Source organism: Triticum aestivum, chromosome 7A (assembly GCF_018294505.1).
Source record: "Triticum aestivum cultivar Chinese Spring chromosome 7A, IWGSC CS RefSeq v2.1, whole genome shotgun sequence".
In the NCBI taxonomy this organism is placed as follows: Eukaryota; Viridiplantae; Streptophyta; class Magnoliopsida; order Poales; family Poaceae; genus Triticum; species Triticum aestivum.
This window is the reverse complement of record NC_057812.1, coordinates 119529112-119545418: the sequence shown is the minus strand read 5'-3', so window position 1 is coordinate 119545418 and position 16307 is coordinate 119529112. Positions and strand designations below refer to the sequence as shown.

General features: G+C 48.5%; 1 protein-coding gene across 1 annotated transcript; it reads right to left on the bottom strand.

The window, feature by feature from the left end:
• Positions 1 to 629: 629 nt before the first annotated feature.
• LOC123150296 (chaperone protein DnaJ) lies at positions 630 to 2222 on the bottom strand. The gene is made up of 5 exons (XM_044570130.1): positions 1903 to 2222; positions 1693 to 1786; positions 1443 to 1522; positions 1298 to 1360; positions 630 to 1209 (listed from the first exon to the last, which is right to left on the bottom strand). Exons 1-5 carry the CDS (start codon positions 2002 to 2004, stop codon positions 898 to 900), a joined length of 651 nt encoding a protein of 216 aa, XP_044426065.1. The 5' UTR covers positions 2005 to 2222; the 3' UTR covers positions 630 to 897.
• Between the last annotated feature and the right edge of the window lie 14085 nt (positions 2223 to 16307).

Below are 16307 nucleotides of genomic sequence, written 5' to 3'. Positions count from 1 at the left end.
ATTGATTTTTTCCCTCCGGTATAGTTGTTTCTCATAAATATGTAAAATTTCATTAAATACTATATGATGATGTGGCACTATATTGTGATTCAAGAGATTTTGTCCCTACTGATAGGAGGGGGTTGTGCGGATGTCCGTTGTACTGAGGCTGGTCATAGTGGAGAGTAATTTATATTAGTGTCATACATATGACACTAGTCTAAGTTACTATATTCATAGTGCAAAGTAATATAGTAGTAATATCATAGAAGACTTTATTAATTAATTTGTAGACCCATCTTGTCTTGAAAAGTGCTATGTTACAATAACATATTATGTTATCACTTCTCATTAACTACAAGCTACATAAGCAAAAATTTCTCGAAATGCACTATGTTACTTGCTAAGTTACTCCCACTCTAACTAGCCTGATAGGAGGGGGTTGCGCGGATGTCCGTTTACAACGAGACAATTGTCCCTCCCGTTGTAAGACTATGAATATGTTTTGTGCTAATTTGATTGTAAACATAATTTGGTTGTAAACGTTTTACATAAGTTTCAGAACCCAAATTTTCACATGCGACAAATTGGGTTTATTTTCATTCCATAACTCTTATGGTGCCAATTCAGCAAACTTTGACAGTGTTCTGTTCAGTGCATAAGTTGTTTTTACCATTTCTAATGGCGCCAGCACACTGCTACAATGGATGTAATTTTTACTATATCTAATGTTTCTTTAACCGACATAACAAACGATGAAATAGATCAAAAGCTTTTCTAGAAAGTAAGCAAAAGAATAAACTAATTGAAAAGCTTGGGCATCACATCCTCCAAAACTTGCTGACCGTCGGTCGGTCAGATCCACAGAGCGAGCGCGCATCTACGCTGCCACGCGCGCCGCGCATCCCTCGCTTCCTCCTAGGACGACACGCCGTGGCCCGTCGACAGCCTCTGTTTCTTATTCCTGCCGCCGATGCTCGCGTCCTCCTGCGTCGTCCATGAGGCCGGCATCCCGGAGCCCATCGCCGGGGAACACCGCTTGTTGACGCCATTGTGACTCGACGGCCGTGCTTGCGCAAACGTAGGTCCAGAGGTACAGGATGGACTCGGGGCCGGGGCCGGGGCCTGGACCCGGCGGCCCATAGGTGGCGCACCGCACGCGAACCCACCGGCGACGAGGTCGGCCTGGAACATGTCCACGAACAGCTGCTGCAGCTCCTCGAAGCTCTCCTGCAAAATCACATCGTCAATAATCCAATACACGCCGCAATTTCAGAATGTGCTCAGGGCTTTAGCCTTCAGGAGGATTCTAGCTTACGGTTGGCGTGGCCTGGCTCATCATCTCGGCCATCTGCCCGAAGAAGTCGCCCATCCCCGACACCTGCGTCCACGAGAGAATTCCAGTAAATATCTAAATTGGTTGGCTCGATCCAAAGAAACGTGATACATGGTCGGGTACGTACGTCTTGCTCGCTGCGGCCGTCGCCGTCGCTGTCGTAGACGCCGACGTCGTAGAGGAGGCGCTTGCCGGAGTCGGAGAGCACTGTGCGCACAACATGGAAAACAGAGGACGCCCCGTACGTGGCATATGAGTTTTACCTTTTACGCAGGCTAGCAGGCGGCAGCAGCAGAAAGATGTGCTTCGTCGCCATGAAAATAACTTGTGCGCGCTCGCTAACTAATTAATGGTGATGGAATGGAAGAATTAATGACCGGAGTAGGCGCTCTGGATCTCCTGGAACCGCTCCTTGGCCTCCTCCACGCGCGCCGAGCTGCCGGACGCCGAGCACCGGTCCGGATGCCATGTCTGCCACAACAAGATCGAAGAGAACGATCTGATTGCAGACAGATTCACGCATGGGTTCCGAATCAACTCGAATTACTGGAGACACGCGAACAGCCATGCGTACACGAACAACTCACCATGGCGAGCCTCCGGTAGGCGAGCCTGAGGTCGGCGTCGGAGCACTCCTTGTTGAGCCCCAGGACGGCGTAGAGGTCGGCGTCCGCGGCACCGGAGGCCATGGCGCCGGCAACAGAGGGCTGCGTACGGACGTCGGTCGCTGTTGCAGCAGCGGTCAAGCTTGTCGCCGGGACGGTCGTCGGAAGCTGGCCGGAGGGGAAGGAAGCGGGGCCGGAGGGCCGAAGGTGGCGTACGATTGAATGTTCACGAGCGGGCGGACGAGGTGGGGCTGTGTGTCTGTAAAACTCTCTCTCTCTCTCAACAGGTTGCGTGGGTAGTAGAACGTACGAGAAGAAGAGAAGCTTGTGGTGGCCTCGTGGACGGGTGGGGTCTCCCCTCCACCCGCCGCCGGAAGCCTCCAGAAGCGTTGAGAGGGTGGTGAGACCGACGGCCGGCTGACTTGCTTTTTTCTTCAGTAAAAAATGGGGCAGGAATTTCTGCTTTATGGAGAAACCGCAACGGGATGCCGCAAATTGGGACCACGTCGGAGTACTCCACCAAACCATGGCCCTGTTTGGATCATAGGGTTAGAGCTAGTTTGGGTTAGTTGGAGGCTTAAATAACCCAAAAGTATCCAAACAGGGAGGATTAGAGTGGGTTAGTTCCATCTAACCCAACTATCCCAGTGGAGAGATGCTTATTTGGGTTAAAGTGGGTTAGAAAATAACTCTAACTCTAACTGTGTTAGAGTATCCAAACAGGGTCCATATAGAGTAGTACAAAGCTTGTTTTGGGATTCCACGAATGGTTTGGATCCTCTCGGCTTCCGTTAACAAAATGAATGCCTCGCCCCCTCGAATGCTTTTTTTTAAATTAGTATCATTAAATTCGTAATCATAAAGGTTTTGAATGGTACAATTTTTATGACGTATGGCTCGTAGTACTACCTCTTCGTCCTGGTTTATTGGTCCCGTCGTATTTGGTATCAAATTTTGATCATAAATTTAACTAAAAAAATGTTAATGCATGTCATAAATATTATATTATTCAATCATATTTGTACATAGTTTCTGATGGAATAATCTTTAATGGCATGCATTGATATTTTGTTAGTTAAATTTACGATCAAAATTTGACACTAAATACTAAATATGACCAATAAACTGAGCCGGAGGTAGTATAAGGTTTCTCAAACTTTAATCATAAGACACCGGGCAGCACGGAAGTAATACATGTTTACTTTGTGATGCTGAAAACCTCTTTGCTCGGGCCAAAGCATTGTTTTATGTGAACAGGAAATATGGCCTCCGCTTCCTAGAACCGGTGAAAAGCTTAAATGGAACATGATGATCGGTAATACCCATGTACAAGAACATATCATATTTACCTCGCAAAAAAAAAAGAACATATCATATTTGGATGTGCCAAAGTGGAAATTTCGGTATATATTATGAGATGGAGGGAGTATGTCGTACAAGACGTTCGATAAGATGTGTTTGGTTGTTGTAGCTCCATGGTTGATACCAATGAATTGCAATGTTTCCTGCAGCGCTGAAGTGTAAGGAATTTTACTACTTTTGGTCACGTTGTGTTTGGACATTCGAGAACCCTTGCTGGAAAATGACAGCAGAGAGAAGATATTATTATGTGGCCGGTCCCCGGAAAGTTCCCGGCTTGCCGGCCGGCAGGGCGGGCCATTGCACGGCCACCGTCTACGTGGCCACCAGAAGCCGGCGATCCGAAAAGCGCAGTTGTCCAGCACCTGGCCAGCCTCTAGAAGCTTCCTATCACTTCACTTTTTTTAACCCGCTCGAGAGAAGTGCCTGGATGCTACCTGATTTCCTGCTGCCGCGTCCGATCAGAATGTGGCGACGTATTTTGCTTTCCTGGTACCAAGTGATCCCACAAGTGACTATATAAGTGAATCTACATTTTAAAATATGTCTACATACTTTTGTACTTCGTATGTTATAGTTTATTTGAAATGTTTAAAAAAATTTATATTTAAAAACAAAGGAAGTACATGATAAGCCTTGTTTTAATTTGACATAGTAAGTATCACCCGCTGTACTTAAATATAGCTCGCCCGTGTCGATGATTAGCCAAAATTGACAATGTGCCAGTGGGGGTATAAACAATACGCTTACGTCAAGCAATGTTTTCTTGAAAATGCGCATGAGCATGTAAATCATTCATTAAAGAAGAAGCAGCTGAAAAAAAATCATTCATTAAAGAAGTAGCAGCTGAAAAAACCCGATGCCCTTCGACTTATAACACCATCCACGCCACAATTACAACCAAAGTACTTGCCTAGCCCAACCGATGGCGGTGAGGGAAGGAGACGAGGGAGGGGACGGCTGTGGCGGAAGATTAGGGTTCCGCTCGAGTCGTCCTTGAGAGGAGTGACCCCGGGATAGTACGTATATCTGACCATTGGCTGTTGTTCAACAGAAAGTAACGTGAAAAGTTGAAGAGTTTATAAGTTGGATGTCAAGTGCTGCAGATTGGCGAAAGGGTCCCTTCCCCTCCCCCCCTCCCCCCGCCCCGCACCGCACCGGGGAGCCCCCGCCCTCCTCCTACAGTTTCGCCCCATCTCCGCTCCCCTCCGCTGCCGTCGCCCGGGGCGTCACAGGGCTAAGCCCTTGTGGCGTGGCGGCGGCGGCGGTTTTCTCCTCGGATCTCGATCTGGTTGGGAGGCGTCGTTCCTTTTCGGCCAGATCGGCGGCGGTGGCACAGATCGGCGGCGACATGGAAGTGGTGCGGCGGCGGCGGCGGCGGCGGGGGAGGACGGCACCAGCAACGGTGGATCTGGCCTTGACTCAGCCGGGCTAATTCGTTGTGTTACCGATCTTAATCGCCATCCGTGATGCACTGCTCCTGGACTTGATCTGCAACACGAGGATGTCTGGGGCACCGGCCCTAGGCTTGTTGGTGGTGGCCTTCTTCTTTGTCGGAGTTGGTCGGCCGGCTGGCTGTGTTGGCATGGTCATGGCGGTGGTGCTCGCAGTGACTGACGGCTTGGCCGGTCGGCGGCGGCGGAACTTAGCCGGTGGCAGCGGCAATGTTCTGTCTAGATCCCGGGCGGCGGCCCTGGAGGGTGGCGGCCGGTGAAGTTAGGGCTTCCCGCGGCGACATGGCGTGGTGCAGTCCCTGTCCAAGGCGGATCTGTGACGGCAATCTGCTATGGATTGGTTCGGATCAGAGACGGCGACGAGCGCGCGGGAACCTTCTCGGCGGCTCTCGCGGCTTGGCGAGGCGGTGTGGGAGCCCTCCTCCTAGGCTCCAGTGGTGGCACACTCGGGCAGTGGCCGGTGCGCCAGGGATCCCACGGTGGCACTGTTGCTGCGGGTGGTCGCCGGATCTAGGCGGCTGGATCTGGGGCTTTGAAGGCGGTCGAGACGGTGCATAGGTTATTGGGTGGATTTCTTGGGACGGATCCGGGTTAAAACCTGGTCTTCGATCGATGGCTGGAGCCGGTGATGATGATTCCCTTATCATCGTTTCCTTCATGAAGGCATCATTGAGGTGAAGCTCCCAACTCCACTCAATACCTCTGAGGAAACCCTAGATCAGCTGATTGGATGTTGGCGACAATTGTGTTGTAACCCCCTTGGGGGCGGTATTCTTGGAGGTGCACTTGGCTTCGCGGGATCAGCGGACGGCTTCTTTGGCGGAGCAGTGCTTCAACCATACATTGATGGCGATGGATCTTGACGGCGTGGCGCAGTGCAGATTCGGAGTTCGATGTGGGAGGATGAACTCGCGCAGGAGGACGACACTGTCTGGCGTCGTGGTGGCGTCGATGGCAGAGAGACCTAGCATGGTAGATGCAACAGTACAACTCTAAAGATGGACTCGTGGCAGGTGGCTGGGGCGGTCTCATACCCGGCAGGCGTCCTGGTTGAGGAGTGCGCCGGACTGGTAGGAGTCTCATACCAGGCAGGCGTCCTGGTTTGGACCTCAGGTCTTAGATGTTTAGATTTGGCTGCGATGTCTGTTTGGTATTAGGCTCAGGCTATCAGCGCCCCTTCATCGACAGTGATTGCTTAGACGGTGGCTTTAGTCTTACTGTTGTATGACTTTGTGAGGTCTTGTGAAAATAATTAATAAAGTGACCGCATGCATCGCCCAGATGCAGAGGCCGGGGTCATCCTTCTTTTTTTAAAAGTGCTGCAGATTATTCTTCATGCAGCTTAGATGACAAATAGGCGTGTATAGCGAAGCAACGTGGAAATGTCCACTCAACATCTTAAAAAAAGATCATGTATATTGAGTTTATCTTCCCAACCATGGGTTTAAGCCATTAGGGCATCTTCAAGGCGGATCCATAAACCTCTCGCAACCGTCTGGACTGAGCTGTCCGGATCATGGAAGCCATCCAACGGAGTAGTCCGGACGTGATTTCTCCCGCAAACCAAAGATAAACGTAGGGGAGGTTTGCGAGAATCCGGATAATCTCAAGCCTGCTTCTGACCGTCTTAGCCCACCAAAAACCCGTCAACCGCCCCTCCCGCGCTTTCCGTTTGATGCACGTGCCGCTTACCATGCCGCATTCATGCCGGCCTAGAGCACACGAAGGCCGACATTGATGCCGTGATATGCCCGATGAGAGGAAGGGACGACAGCTCGGTAGCAGGAGCAGTACGACTGTCGCAATGCCACTCGCCGCTCCGCGTTCGCCCAGTGCGACGTGGCGTCGGACTGGGTCCGCAACGACCCAGACATCGCCGCCATGTGGGCGCTCGACCGCTCCGTGACCACGGCGAAGATGGCCGCCGGGCGTCGCCGTCGCCTTGACAGCGAGCTCACCAAGATCGGCGAGGAGTGGTCGCTTAGCGACTGCTCCGCCAATGCCGGACGCGGCAAGGCCACAGCCAGGGCTTCGAAGGCCACGTCGGCAGTGGCCTCGGCAGCACTCCGCATGGCACAGCAGGAGGCGGAGCAGCAGGCAGCCGCTGAACAAGGCTGCCACGGCCCTCCGACGCGGTACGCCGTTGGAGGGATGACGACGACGACGATGGCACTGACGGAGATGGCGGTGCGGCAGGGCAAGGCGGCCACGCGTATTTGTCCGGTACAGGGTTCATGTTTTTTCTTCTTCTATTTTTTTAGTTAAAGAGGCGAAATATTGACCTTTTTATGTAAATTATATCCGAACTTGAATGAAATCCGTCTGGTTTGATCAAATTTTATCCGGTTGGTTCGTATTGTTGGCCGGATGTATGCGGCTAACAGGGACCAGTCCGCGGATGGATGCGGAAGGTTTTTCGTGGGTTACCGTTGGAGATACCCTTAGACAGCTTACATGGTTTTTCAGGCAAACATAACATAATATACATATGATACGTAGCTGATGATTTAGATGTTTAAAGTAAATCAACATGTGAATGTTATGTCGATTAGTCTAGCAAAATCTGAAGTGAGGGATTGGACTAGAGACATTTTCTTATGAGCACATACAAGATTACACGCAAAGTTTATTATGGCTGACGAATGATTTTGATTACTGTCACATACAACTTAACTTTTTTGCAGGTTATTTCAGAGCTACAGTTTAGATCCGTATGTGGTTTTTACTCACTCTTATGGGTTTCAGGGAGCTTTTGGTTACTGGGTGCAACCAATAGGAGATGGTGGCTCGGGATATATTTAACCGGTTCGGATGGCGCTCGCATAACAGGATGGGAGTCTAGGGAGCTTATCCTTCTTATTACCGTACCGGTTGTCATTGTCCACCCGTACTCTTTCGTTTTTTCTACTTTGTTTTGTTTCGCTTCGTTTGCGAGCTGTAAAACCTTTATGATGATACCTTCTGGATTTTTAATAAAATGACCGCATGCATCATCATGATGCAGAGGCCGAGGGCATGCCTCCATTTCCAAAAAAAACATGACATGCTAAAATGGAGAAGGTGTCAGTGTTTAGTGCCGTTTAAGTGGAATATCTTTTGTGCATTCATGGTCTTGGAATCTCTTACGGAGCTCGTGGTTGCGGACATGGTTCCATTTGTTTGGAAGTGATGTTTTGTTTTTATTTCTTCATTGTACCTACACTTTAACTACAACAGAGTACATGCAAATGAAATATATGGGTAATCATGTCACCTACGGGACGGTGGCGCAACATATTTGAGATTGCTCAAAGTAACCATTTCTTCACTGTAGTGAAACAATGGTTCCTTATGTGAAGTGGATGTTGTAACGACCCGTATATTTTCATATAGTATTTTCACCCTTGACCAGATAATTAAGTAGAATTCATTAAGCAAATACATATCAGATTTCTTCAACAAGCATCATAACCACTCAAGTATATATATATTTATATTCATAAACCTCAGACAGTATAGCTGTACAAGTGTATTACAAGTCTGGGAAAAAATATAGGGAGACCATGCTATGCTAAGCTATACAGTTGGACCAACACAAAAATATCTCTAGGTCAACTAGAACAGCAAGACACATGGACCACCACCCTCACGTGCACCATATTAATAGTCAATTGGTCAACAGTATAGTCTATGTATGAGCTTCAACCTTCAGTCAATTAGAAGCTAGCACCTGTGAGAACAATGGAGAAGGGGATGGGCAGCCATACCAGCCAAGGGAGGTGGATATCAGATATTAGATGGCAAGGAGAGCTCCCAACTCCACTCAATACCTCTGGGGGAAACCCTAAATCAGTTGATCGGATGTTGGCGACAATTGTGTCGTAACCCCCTTGGGGGCGGCATTCTTGGAGGTGCACTCGGCTTCACGGGACCAGCGGACGGCTTCTTTGGCGGAGCGGTGCTTCATCCATACATTGATGACAATGGATCTTGACGGCGCGGTGCAGTGCAGATTCGGAGTTCGATGTGGGAGGATGGACTCGCGCAGGAGGACGACGCTGTCTGGCGCCGTGGTGGCGTCGATGGCAGAGAGACCTGGCACGGTAGATGCAACAGTACAACTCTGAAGATGGACTCGTGGCAGGTAGCTGCGGCAGCCTCATACCCGGCAGACGTCCTAATTGAGGAGTGCGCCGGACTGGTAGGAGCCCCATACCAGGCAGGCGTCCTGGTTGAGACATCAGGTCTTAGATGTTTAGGTTTGGCTGCAATGTCTGTTTGGTATTAGGCACAGTCTATCAACGCCCCTTCATCAATTGGATAGGTATAGCGACAGTTGTTGTTTAGACGGTGGCTTTAGTCTTACTGTTGTATGACTTTGTAAAGTCTTGTGAGAATAATTAATAAAATAGTCGCACACATCACCCGAATGCAGAGGCTGGGGTCATCCTCTTTTTCTAAAAAAAAAATGTGCTGCAGATTATTCGTCATGCAGCTTAGATGACAAATAGGCGTGTATAGGGAAGCAACGTGGAAATGTCCACTCAACATCTTTAAAAAAAGATCATGTATATTGAGCTTATCTTCCCAATCATGGGTTTAAACCATTAGGGCATCTTCAAGGCGGATTCATAAACCTCCTGCAACCGCCTGGACTGAGCTGTCCGGACCGCGAAAGCCATCCAATGAAGCGGTCCGGACGTGATTTCTTCCGCAAACCGAAGATAAATGTGGGGGAGGTTTGCCAGAATCCGGACAATCTCAAGTCTGCTTCTGACCGTCCTAGCCCACCAAAATCCGTCAACCGCCCCTCCCGCGCTTTTCTTTCGATGCACGCGCCGCTTATCACGCCGCATTCATGTCGGCCTAGAGCACGCGAAGGCCGACATTGATACTGCGATATGACCGGTGAGAGGGAGGGAGGGCGGCTCGGCAGCAGGAGTAGTACGACTGGCGCAATGCCAGTCGCCGCTCTGCGTTCGCCCTGTTCAAGAAAGTTTCTTCCCCCGGGAATATGAACTATCGAGATAGCAAAAAAGAAATAAATGGGCTTTGTGGCGCCGTCTATCACGCCATTTACATCCCTACTTGGGACACAAGACAGTACCCCTACCATTAAGCTAACACTCAGTTCTCAGAGCTTGTAGAATAATTGAGGAATTTTTCATACAAATAAATCTATAAATGTGATAGATAAATCATGATGAATAGATTAAACATGGTGATTTAATAAAAAATAATACTCCCTCTGTCCCAAAATAAGTGGCTCAACTTTGTACTAACTCTAATACAAAATTGCACTAAGCTTGAGACACTTATTTTAGGACGGAGGAAGTAATAGACATGCCATAAGGTATGTACAATAGAAAATACCAATGCCTTGATCCATTGCCAGTATGGCATATTCAGAAACAATCTCTAATCCCTAATGAACATAAGGAATAAGGGAACGTCACAATGGAAGAAGAAGCATTTTTAGTCGTAGCACCACCACCGAGCGGCATGTTGTGGAGGAGGTTGTCGATGTTGGGGAAGAAGTCTTCATCCAGAAAGTAGTTCTCATGATGTGCCACCGTGATGGAGAAGTATCCAGCAGTCGCTCAAGAGCCTTCCAGAAAAACCTGATCACCCCTCTCCCATACATGATGACAAAACCCGGGGTTTCGAAGGCCTGTTTACAGAAATGAAGAGATGAAGAGATGAAGTGACAAATGTCTACAGAAGAGGAGGAACCTCTCTTATACACTACAGTCACAACTGTCTGGTTTTGTTCTCCACTAGCGCAATAATGTTTGGGTTTTTTCCTTGCGTGACAGGCAGCAGACACAAGTGGCATGGGTCCTAGGGCGGTTCAATCACGAAGCAGGATGCACGTGACGAAGGAGAAGTGTGCGTGTATATGTCCTCTTCTCAACCTCTTTGTGGTGTGTGAAACAGTTCATCTATGTTGGTTAGGGATGTAGGCGGACATGTCCGCTGTGTCTGCGTTGAACGGAGATACACTAATCATGGTTGCAGTAATTATTGTGCTAACCCTGAAATAATCAACACAGACATACACGGACGTGGCATCCTTAATTGTATTTTGCTTATCCTTATTAAATACTCTCATCACTTCATAATGTAGTTCATATAGATTTTTCAAAAAGTCAAACCTCATCAACTTTGACAACATTTTTAGAGAAAAACATTTACATCCAGAATGCCAAGCATATATTCATTATAAGTAGTTTCATATTTTATACATTTAATATTGTAGATATAAATAATTTTCTCTATAAACTTGGTCAAAGTTTGTAAAGTTTGACTTTTCAAAAAATCTATACGTGCCACATTAGGGAACATAGGGAGTAATTTGTAACCTACTCGATATGCTCTTCTGATGCTGGTGCAGTTTATGTCGTACTCCCTCCGTTTCTTTTTACTCTGCATATAAGATTTGTCTTAATTCTATTTGCAAAAAAAAAAAACTTAATTCAAACATCATAAAACTTGACCCACCACATGGCATTTGTTGTAAAGTATTTAAAAACTCGATGAAATTTGACCAAATTTATATAAAAATATATCAGCATCTACAATGCTAAAGATATACTATATAGAAGTTAATTTGATGATTCGTCTAATAATGATATTGATTTGATACTGTGAATGAGATATGTTTTTCGTATAATCTTGCTCAAACTTGATGAAGATGCGGAGTGAAAAGAAACGGATGGAGCACTACTTGACGTTCGATAAGATGTGTTCTGTTGTTGAAGCTCCATTGTTGTTTTTTCTTCTTTGCAAAACTTATTGATCCATTGTTGAGACCTGCTCAATTGTGTTTTTTCCTTTTTGCAAAACTTATTGATCCATTGTTGAGACCTGCTCAATTGCTTTTCTAGTGGAAGTGCTGAAGGGACTGTTTGGTTCTAGGCCTAAGAGTACAACACTCATACAATGTTGCAAACTTGATTAAGATTAGTTCTTTAAAATAAGAGCTAAAAATTGACAAGTCTAACAGAATCTTGCCGTACTTTTTGAATGTATGTAATGTGGGACCCTAGTGTGACTTGCCTAAATTGTGGCTTTAACCAAACACACATTTAAGTTGGTTAAACTTGTCTAATCTTAGATGTGACAATCTTTGACAAACTTAGTCTTAGACCAAAAAGCCTTGAAGTGTCTACGGGACTTCACCATTCTGGTCACAATTTGGTCTCAGTGCGTACTTAGAGCATCTCCGACCGCGTCTCCAACAGGCTCTTTTCAGGCGTTTTTTTTTCACGCTGGCGCCCAAAAATCGGCCCAGTCACGCCCATAGGAGCCCGTTTTTCGCCGGTTTGAGTCGAAACTGGTGCCGGTGGCCCCAGGCCGAACCCGACGCGCTGGGGACACCCGGGGGCGCCGGGGCGAGCGATTTTGATTCGAAAGAGCCGCGGGCCCGCCGAGTCAGCGACACGCGCCTCGTCTTCCCAAGAACGCATCGGTTTCTCGCGGGGACTCAATGGCAAGGCTGCCGCCGGTCAGCCTTGCCATTGATTTCTCACAGGCGGCGCGTCACGGGCGGGCGGTCGCGGCGTCGCCTCCCTTTCCGCCACGCGTACACATGGACGTGGGGCTATAATAGCGGCTCCCCCTCGCCGCTGGTCACACCAGTCCGAGCCCAAACTAGCCGCCGAGCTCTGCCTCTCTCCCGTTCACCGTCGAGCTCTGCCTATCTCCCCTTCCCTTCCCTCTCAGCGATGGCCGAACGCTTCCCCGGCGACGCGGCGGCGGCCAACGGCTTCGGCCGCCGCTCGCTCCACGAGTGGGAGGCACACGTCCTCTTCGAGGCCAACATCCCGGCGTCGCCTGACATGCGTGTGGGCGTTTCCACCCCAGGGGGCCCGACGTCGACGCGCACCCCGGCATCTTCGCCGCCCTTTCCCAGTACGCCGCCGAAAATCACGCGTCGTGGGCGGCGTACTTCCAGCGCCGGCAGGCGCAGCGGCTGCCGTCCACCAATGGGGCACCAGTGGTGGGCGACGTCAAGAACAGCGACGGGCGCCGCGTATGGTGGGGCGCCCCCGACCGCATGCTCCACGAGGTGCTGGCATACCTCGAGGGGCGGCAAAACCCCGCCACTGGCATACCCTACCGCCCCCCCCCCTCGCCGGAGCGGCGGGTAATGGGTTCCCAGGAGGTTCGGCTCCTCCTCCTCTTCCTCCTCTCAGTCCTCATCCCGCTCCTCCTCCCATTCCTCCGGCTCGCCGGCGCTGTTCGGCGTCAAGGTCGAGCCCATCGCGGAGACGCCGCTCGGCGGGCGCACCCGCAGCGTTGGCATCATCATCAACGAGGGCGGCATGCGCGCCTCCTCCTCGGCTCCTCCGCGCTATGTCAAGCCAAAGACGGAGCCGAGGCTCCCCGTCGTGAAGACGGAGCCTGGGCTCGCCGGCGGCGTCAAGGAGGAGGAGCTCGACGACATGGCGGCCCTCAAATGGGCGCGTGAAGACTGGGCACACACGGAGCTGGAGCGCCAGCTCCTCGCCTACGGGCGGTTCGAAGCTCGGCGCCGTGGCTGCGACGAGGGAGGCGTCGTCGTCCTCGACGACAGCGACGACGACACGCCGCCGCCACCGGTCCGCCAGGGCAACGCCGGGCAGAGGTCCAGCAGGAGCGGCCATGTCAAGAAGGAGAAGGCTGCCGCCGCCGACGAGGATGGCGGCGACGTCGGCGACTTCGCCGCGCTCAGCGACTTCTTTGCCCCTTAGTTGGGTTTTTTTAAATAACTTATTATGTAATGTCGAACATGTCGAATATATGTCATGTTTGCCGAACTTTAGCCAAACGTTTTGTTTAATTTGCCGAACTTTGTCGAATTTCATTTTTTTTAAACCGCGTCTGGAGGCGACTCTATGGCGAGCAACTGGGAATCCACTTGCCCCCACGTCGATTTTAACGCCGGCTCGCCCCCGGCGGCGGTTTTACGCATCTCTGAAGGGCCAACGGCTGGAGATGCTTTTACGGGGATTCAAGAACCTTGATGGAAAAGGACAGGAGAGGAGATATTTATGATGTGGCCGCTGGCCAGTCTCCGGGAAGTTCCCGGCTTGCCGTCCCGGCAGGGCGGGCCATTGCACCGCCACCGTCTCCGTGGCCGCCGAAAGCCGACCACGCGAAAAGCGCGGTCGTTTAGCACCTTGTGTGCATGCACCTGGCCAGCCTCTTGAAGCTTCCTGTCACTCCTCTAGCTTTGATAAGGAAAGTTTCAGTAGCAGCTAGCAGGCGATGGTTTGGCTAAGCCTCTTTTTAATTTGACAATAAGCGTCACCAGCTGTACTTAAATATAGCTTGTCCACGTCGATGGTTATGCCGGTTCAAAAAAAGCTTGTCCACGTCGATGAATAGTCTAACAGCGAACGCCCAAATAAGAAAGAGTCATGAGGCCTGCTTATATCGCTTTTCAGACAAGCATAACATAATATAGATACGATACGTAGCTGCAGTTTAAGATGTTTAAACCAAGGGGGGGAAATCAAGGAAATTTCTGAAATTTCGCTCATTTTGGGGGTCCTTGAAATATTTGTCTTTCGTTTAAATTATTTCCCTATTTTCAAACTGAACGTATAAGAAACTTATGGAATCAATCTATATGGTATTCCTTTGCTTAGCGCAGCGGTATGCGTTTGTTGTCCTCACTTTAGTTTTTTTTAGGCAAACTCACAAAGTTTTTTATTAAACCGTCACAACGTTTACAGGGACGAAGCAAAGATCTTCAGGGTGGCCTAACCAAACATGGCAACCGGTCCCTAGAGTTGTTGTCCTCACTTTAGTGGCTATGGTTTGAATCCCAGTCGCACTCATTTTTCTTTTTTTAATACTTTACTATTCCAGCTGTGCGAAAAATTGGCAAAAATAAGTAGGGCACTGGGATTCGAACCTAGATCAACAAAGACCGTAGTAGCAGGCGAACTATTGCAATAGACGAGTTCTTATGTAAAGTTGTTGCTGAAACATTACTTATTCAGTACATTAAGTTCGAATTTATCCAGATTTAATTAAAAGTTTTGTTAATTTGCTCGAAATAGTTTTCGAAATTTACGAAATTTCAGAAATTTCGGTGCTTTCGAGGATGATTGCAATTTTGTCTTGGTTTAAACTAGATCAACACGTGAATGTGTTATGTCGGTTAGCCTAGCGAAATCAGAAGCGAGGAATTGGACAAGAGACATCTTCTATATCTAAATAGTTAGCCCCCACTAACATATTTCTCTCAACATGCAAGTATGCCACCTCATCATTCAACATGCATAGAAAAGGCCCACCTCAACATGCAACTATGCATATTAAAAATCCACTTAACATGCAAACATGCATGCATGTAAAATTACATTCTATTATGGTATTAAATTTAATTCTTGTATAATTTTAAAAACTATCATTTCAAACATTCATGTTCCATATAACCAAAATCTCACTAAAATAATGCAAAATATTCCCGCAACAACGTGCGGGGCATCATCTAGTTTTCTTATGAGCACATGCAAGATTACTGGCAATGTTTATCATGGCTCGCCAATGGTTTTGATTATTGCCACATACGTACCCATGTTAGTTAGAGACATCTGTCACTAAACATTTCTCACATGACACTCTGAAATGGAGAAGGTAGCAGGGTTTAGTGTCGTTCGAATTCTTCCGTTGTGCATTCGTGGTCTTGGAATCTCCTACTGAGCTCATGGTTACGAATGACTGAATTCCATTTGCTTGCAAGTGTTCTGTTTATTTCTTCGTTGTACCTACACTTTAACTACAGCAGACTACTTGCAAACGAAAAGTTTATGGGTAATTTGGTTGTCATGTCACCTATGGCTAGATGATGGTGCAATGCATTTGAGATTTCTAATCCGCCTTTCTTTCCGGTACTGGAACAATCGTTCCATACTTCCATATGTGAAGTGGATATTCTAACAGTACAACATCAATTGTCCAAAGTATACTCACAGATTGATAAGTCTATGCAGAAAATTCTATGCTGATTGTTTCTCAAAGCTTATGGGGATAGATCTATACTGATCGCCTTTTATGTTTTATTATTATTTGACCTTGAGTCTTGCATGCAAATAGACATAACATGTGACTCTCCTCTTATTTGTGCATTCTTACTCAAAGTAATCCTTCCAACAATGGTTCCATATGCATCTATCTCTCTGTTTTTTCCCTTCTTATCAATTGCTTCTCCCCTAGGGTTTCTCTAGGGTCCAACCCTTCCTTCGGCGACACCGCCGAAGTACACCAAATACCACGTAAATCTTATCGATCGAGAGCTGTTCCCAGCGCGGTTCCCATGGCGGGGACGGCACAGGCGGACGGCGGCAAGTGCATGGATGGCAGGGGCGGTCAGGTGGGGCGCGGCGGGCTGGAGATGCCGGAAGTAGGGGAGCCTAGGGTTAGGTTGTCTTCGGCGGAGGGCGGGCCCGACTTGGGGGGTGAGACGGCGTTGGGTGATGATGCAACAAGGAAGACCGAAGGAGGGGTGACGTTGGAAGATCAGGTGGAGGAGGAAGAAACCAATTGGGGCCATTACGAAACAGATCAGGAGCTGGAAGACGTCTTTGGAAATCTTAAACT

Excerpts from the sequence above, each read along its gene's own strand:
- LOC123150296 (XM_044570130.1), bottom strand. The coding sequence starts at position 2,004 with ATGGCCTCCGGTGCCGCGGACGCCGACCTCTACGCCGTCCTGGGGCTC. Across the intron at positions 1,787-1,902 it reads CCTACCGGAGGCTCGCCATG|ACATGGCATCCGGACCGGTG; the intron begins GTGAGTTGTTCG and ends TTGTTGTGGCAG. Across the intron at positions 1,361-1,442 it reads ACGGCCGCAGCGAGCAAGAC|GTGTCGGGGATGGGCGACTT; the intron begins GTACGTACCCGA and ends TCGTGGACGCAG.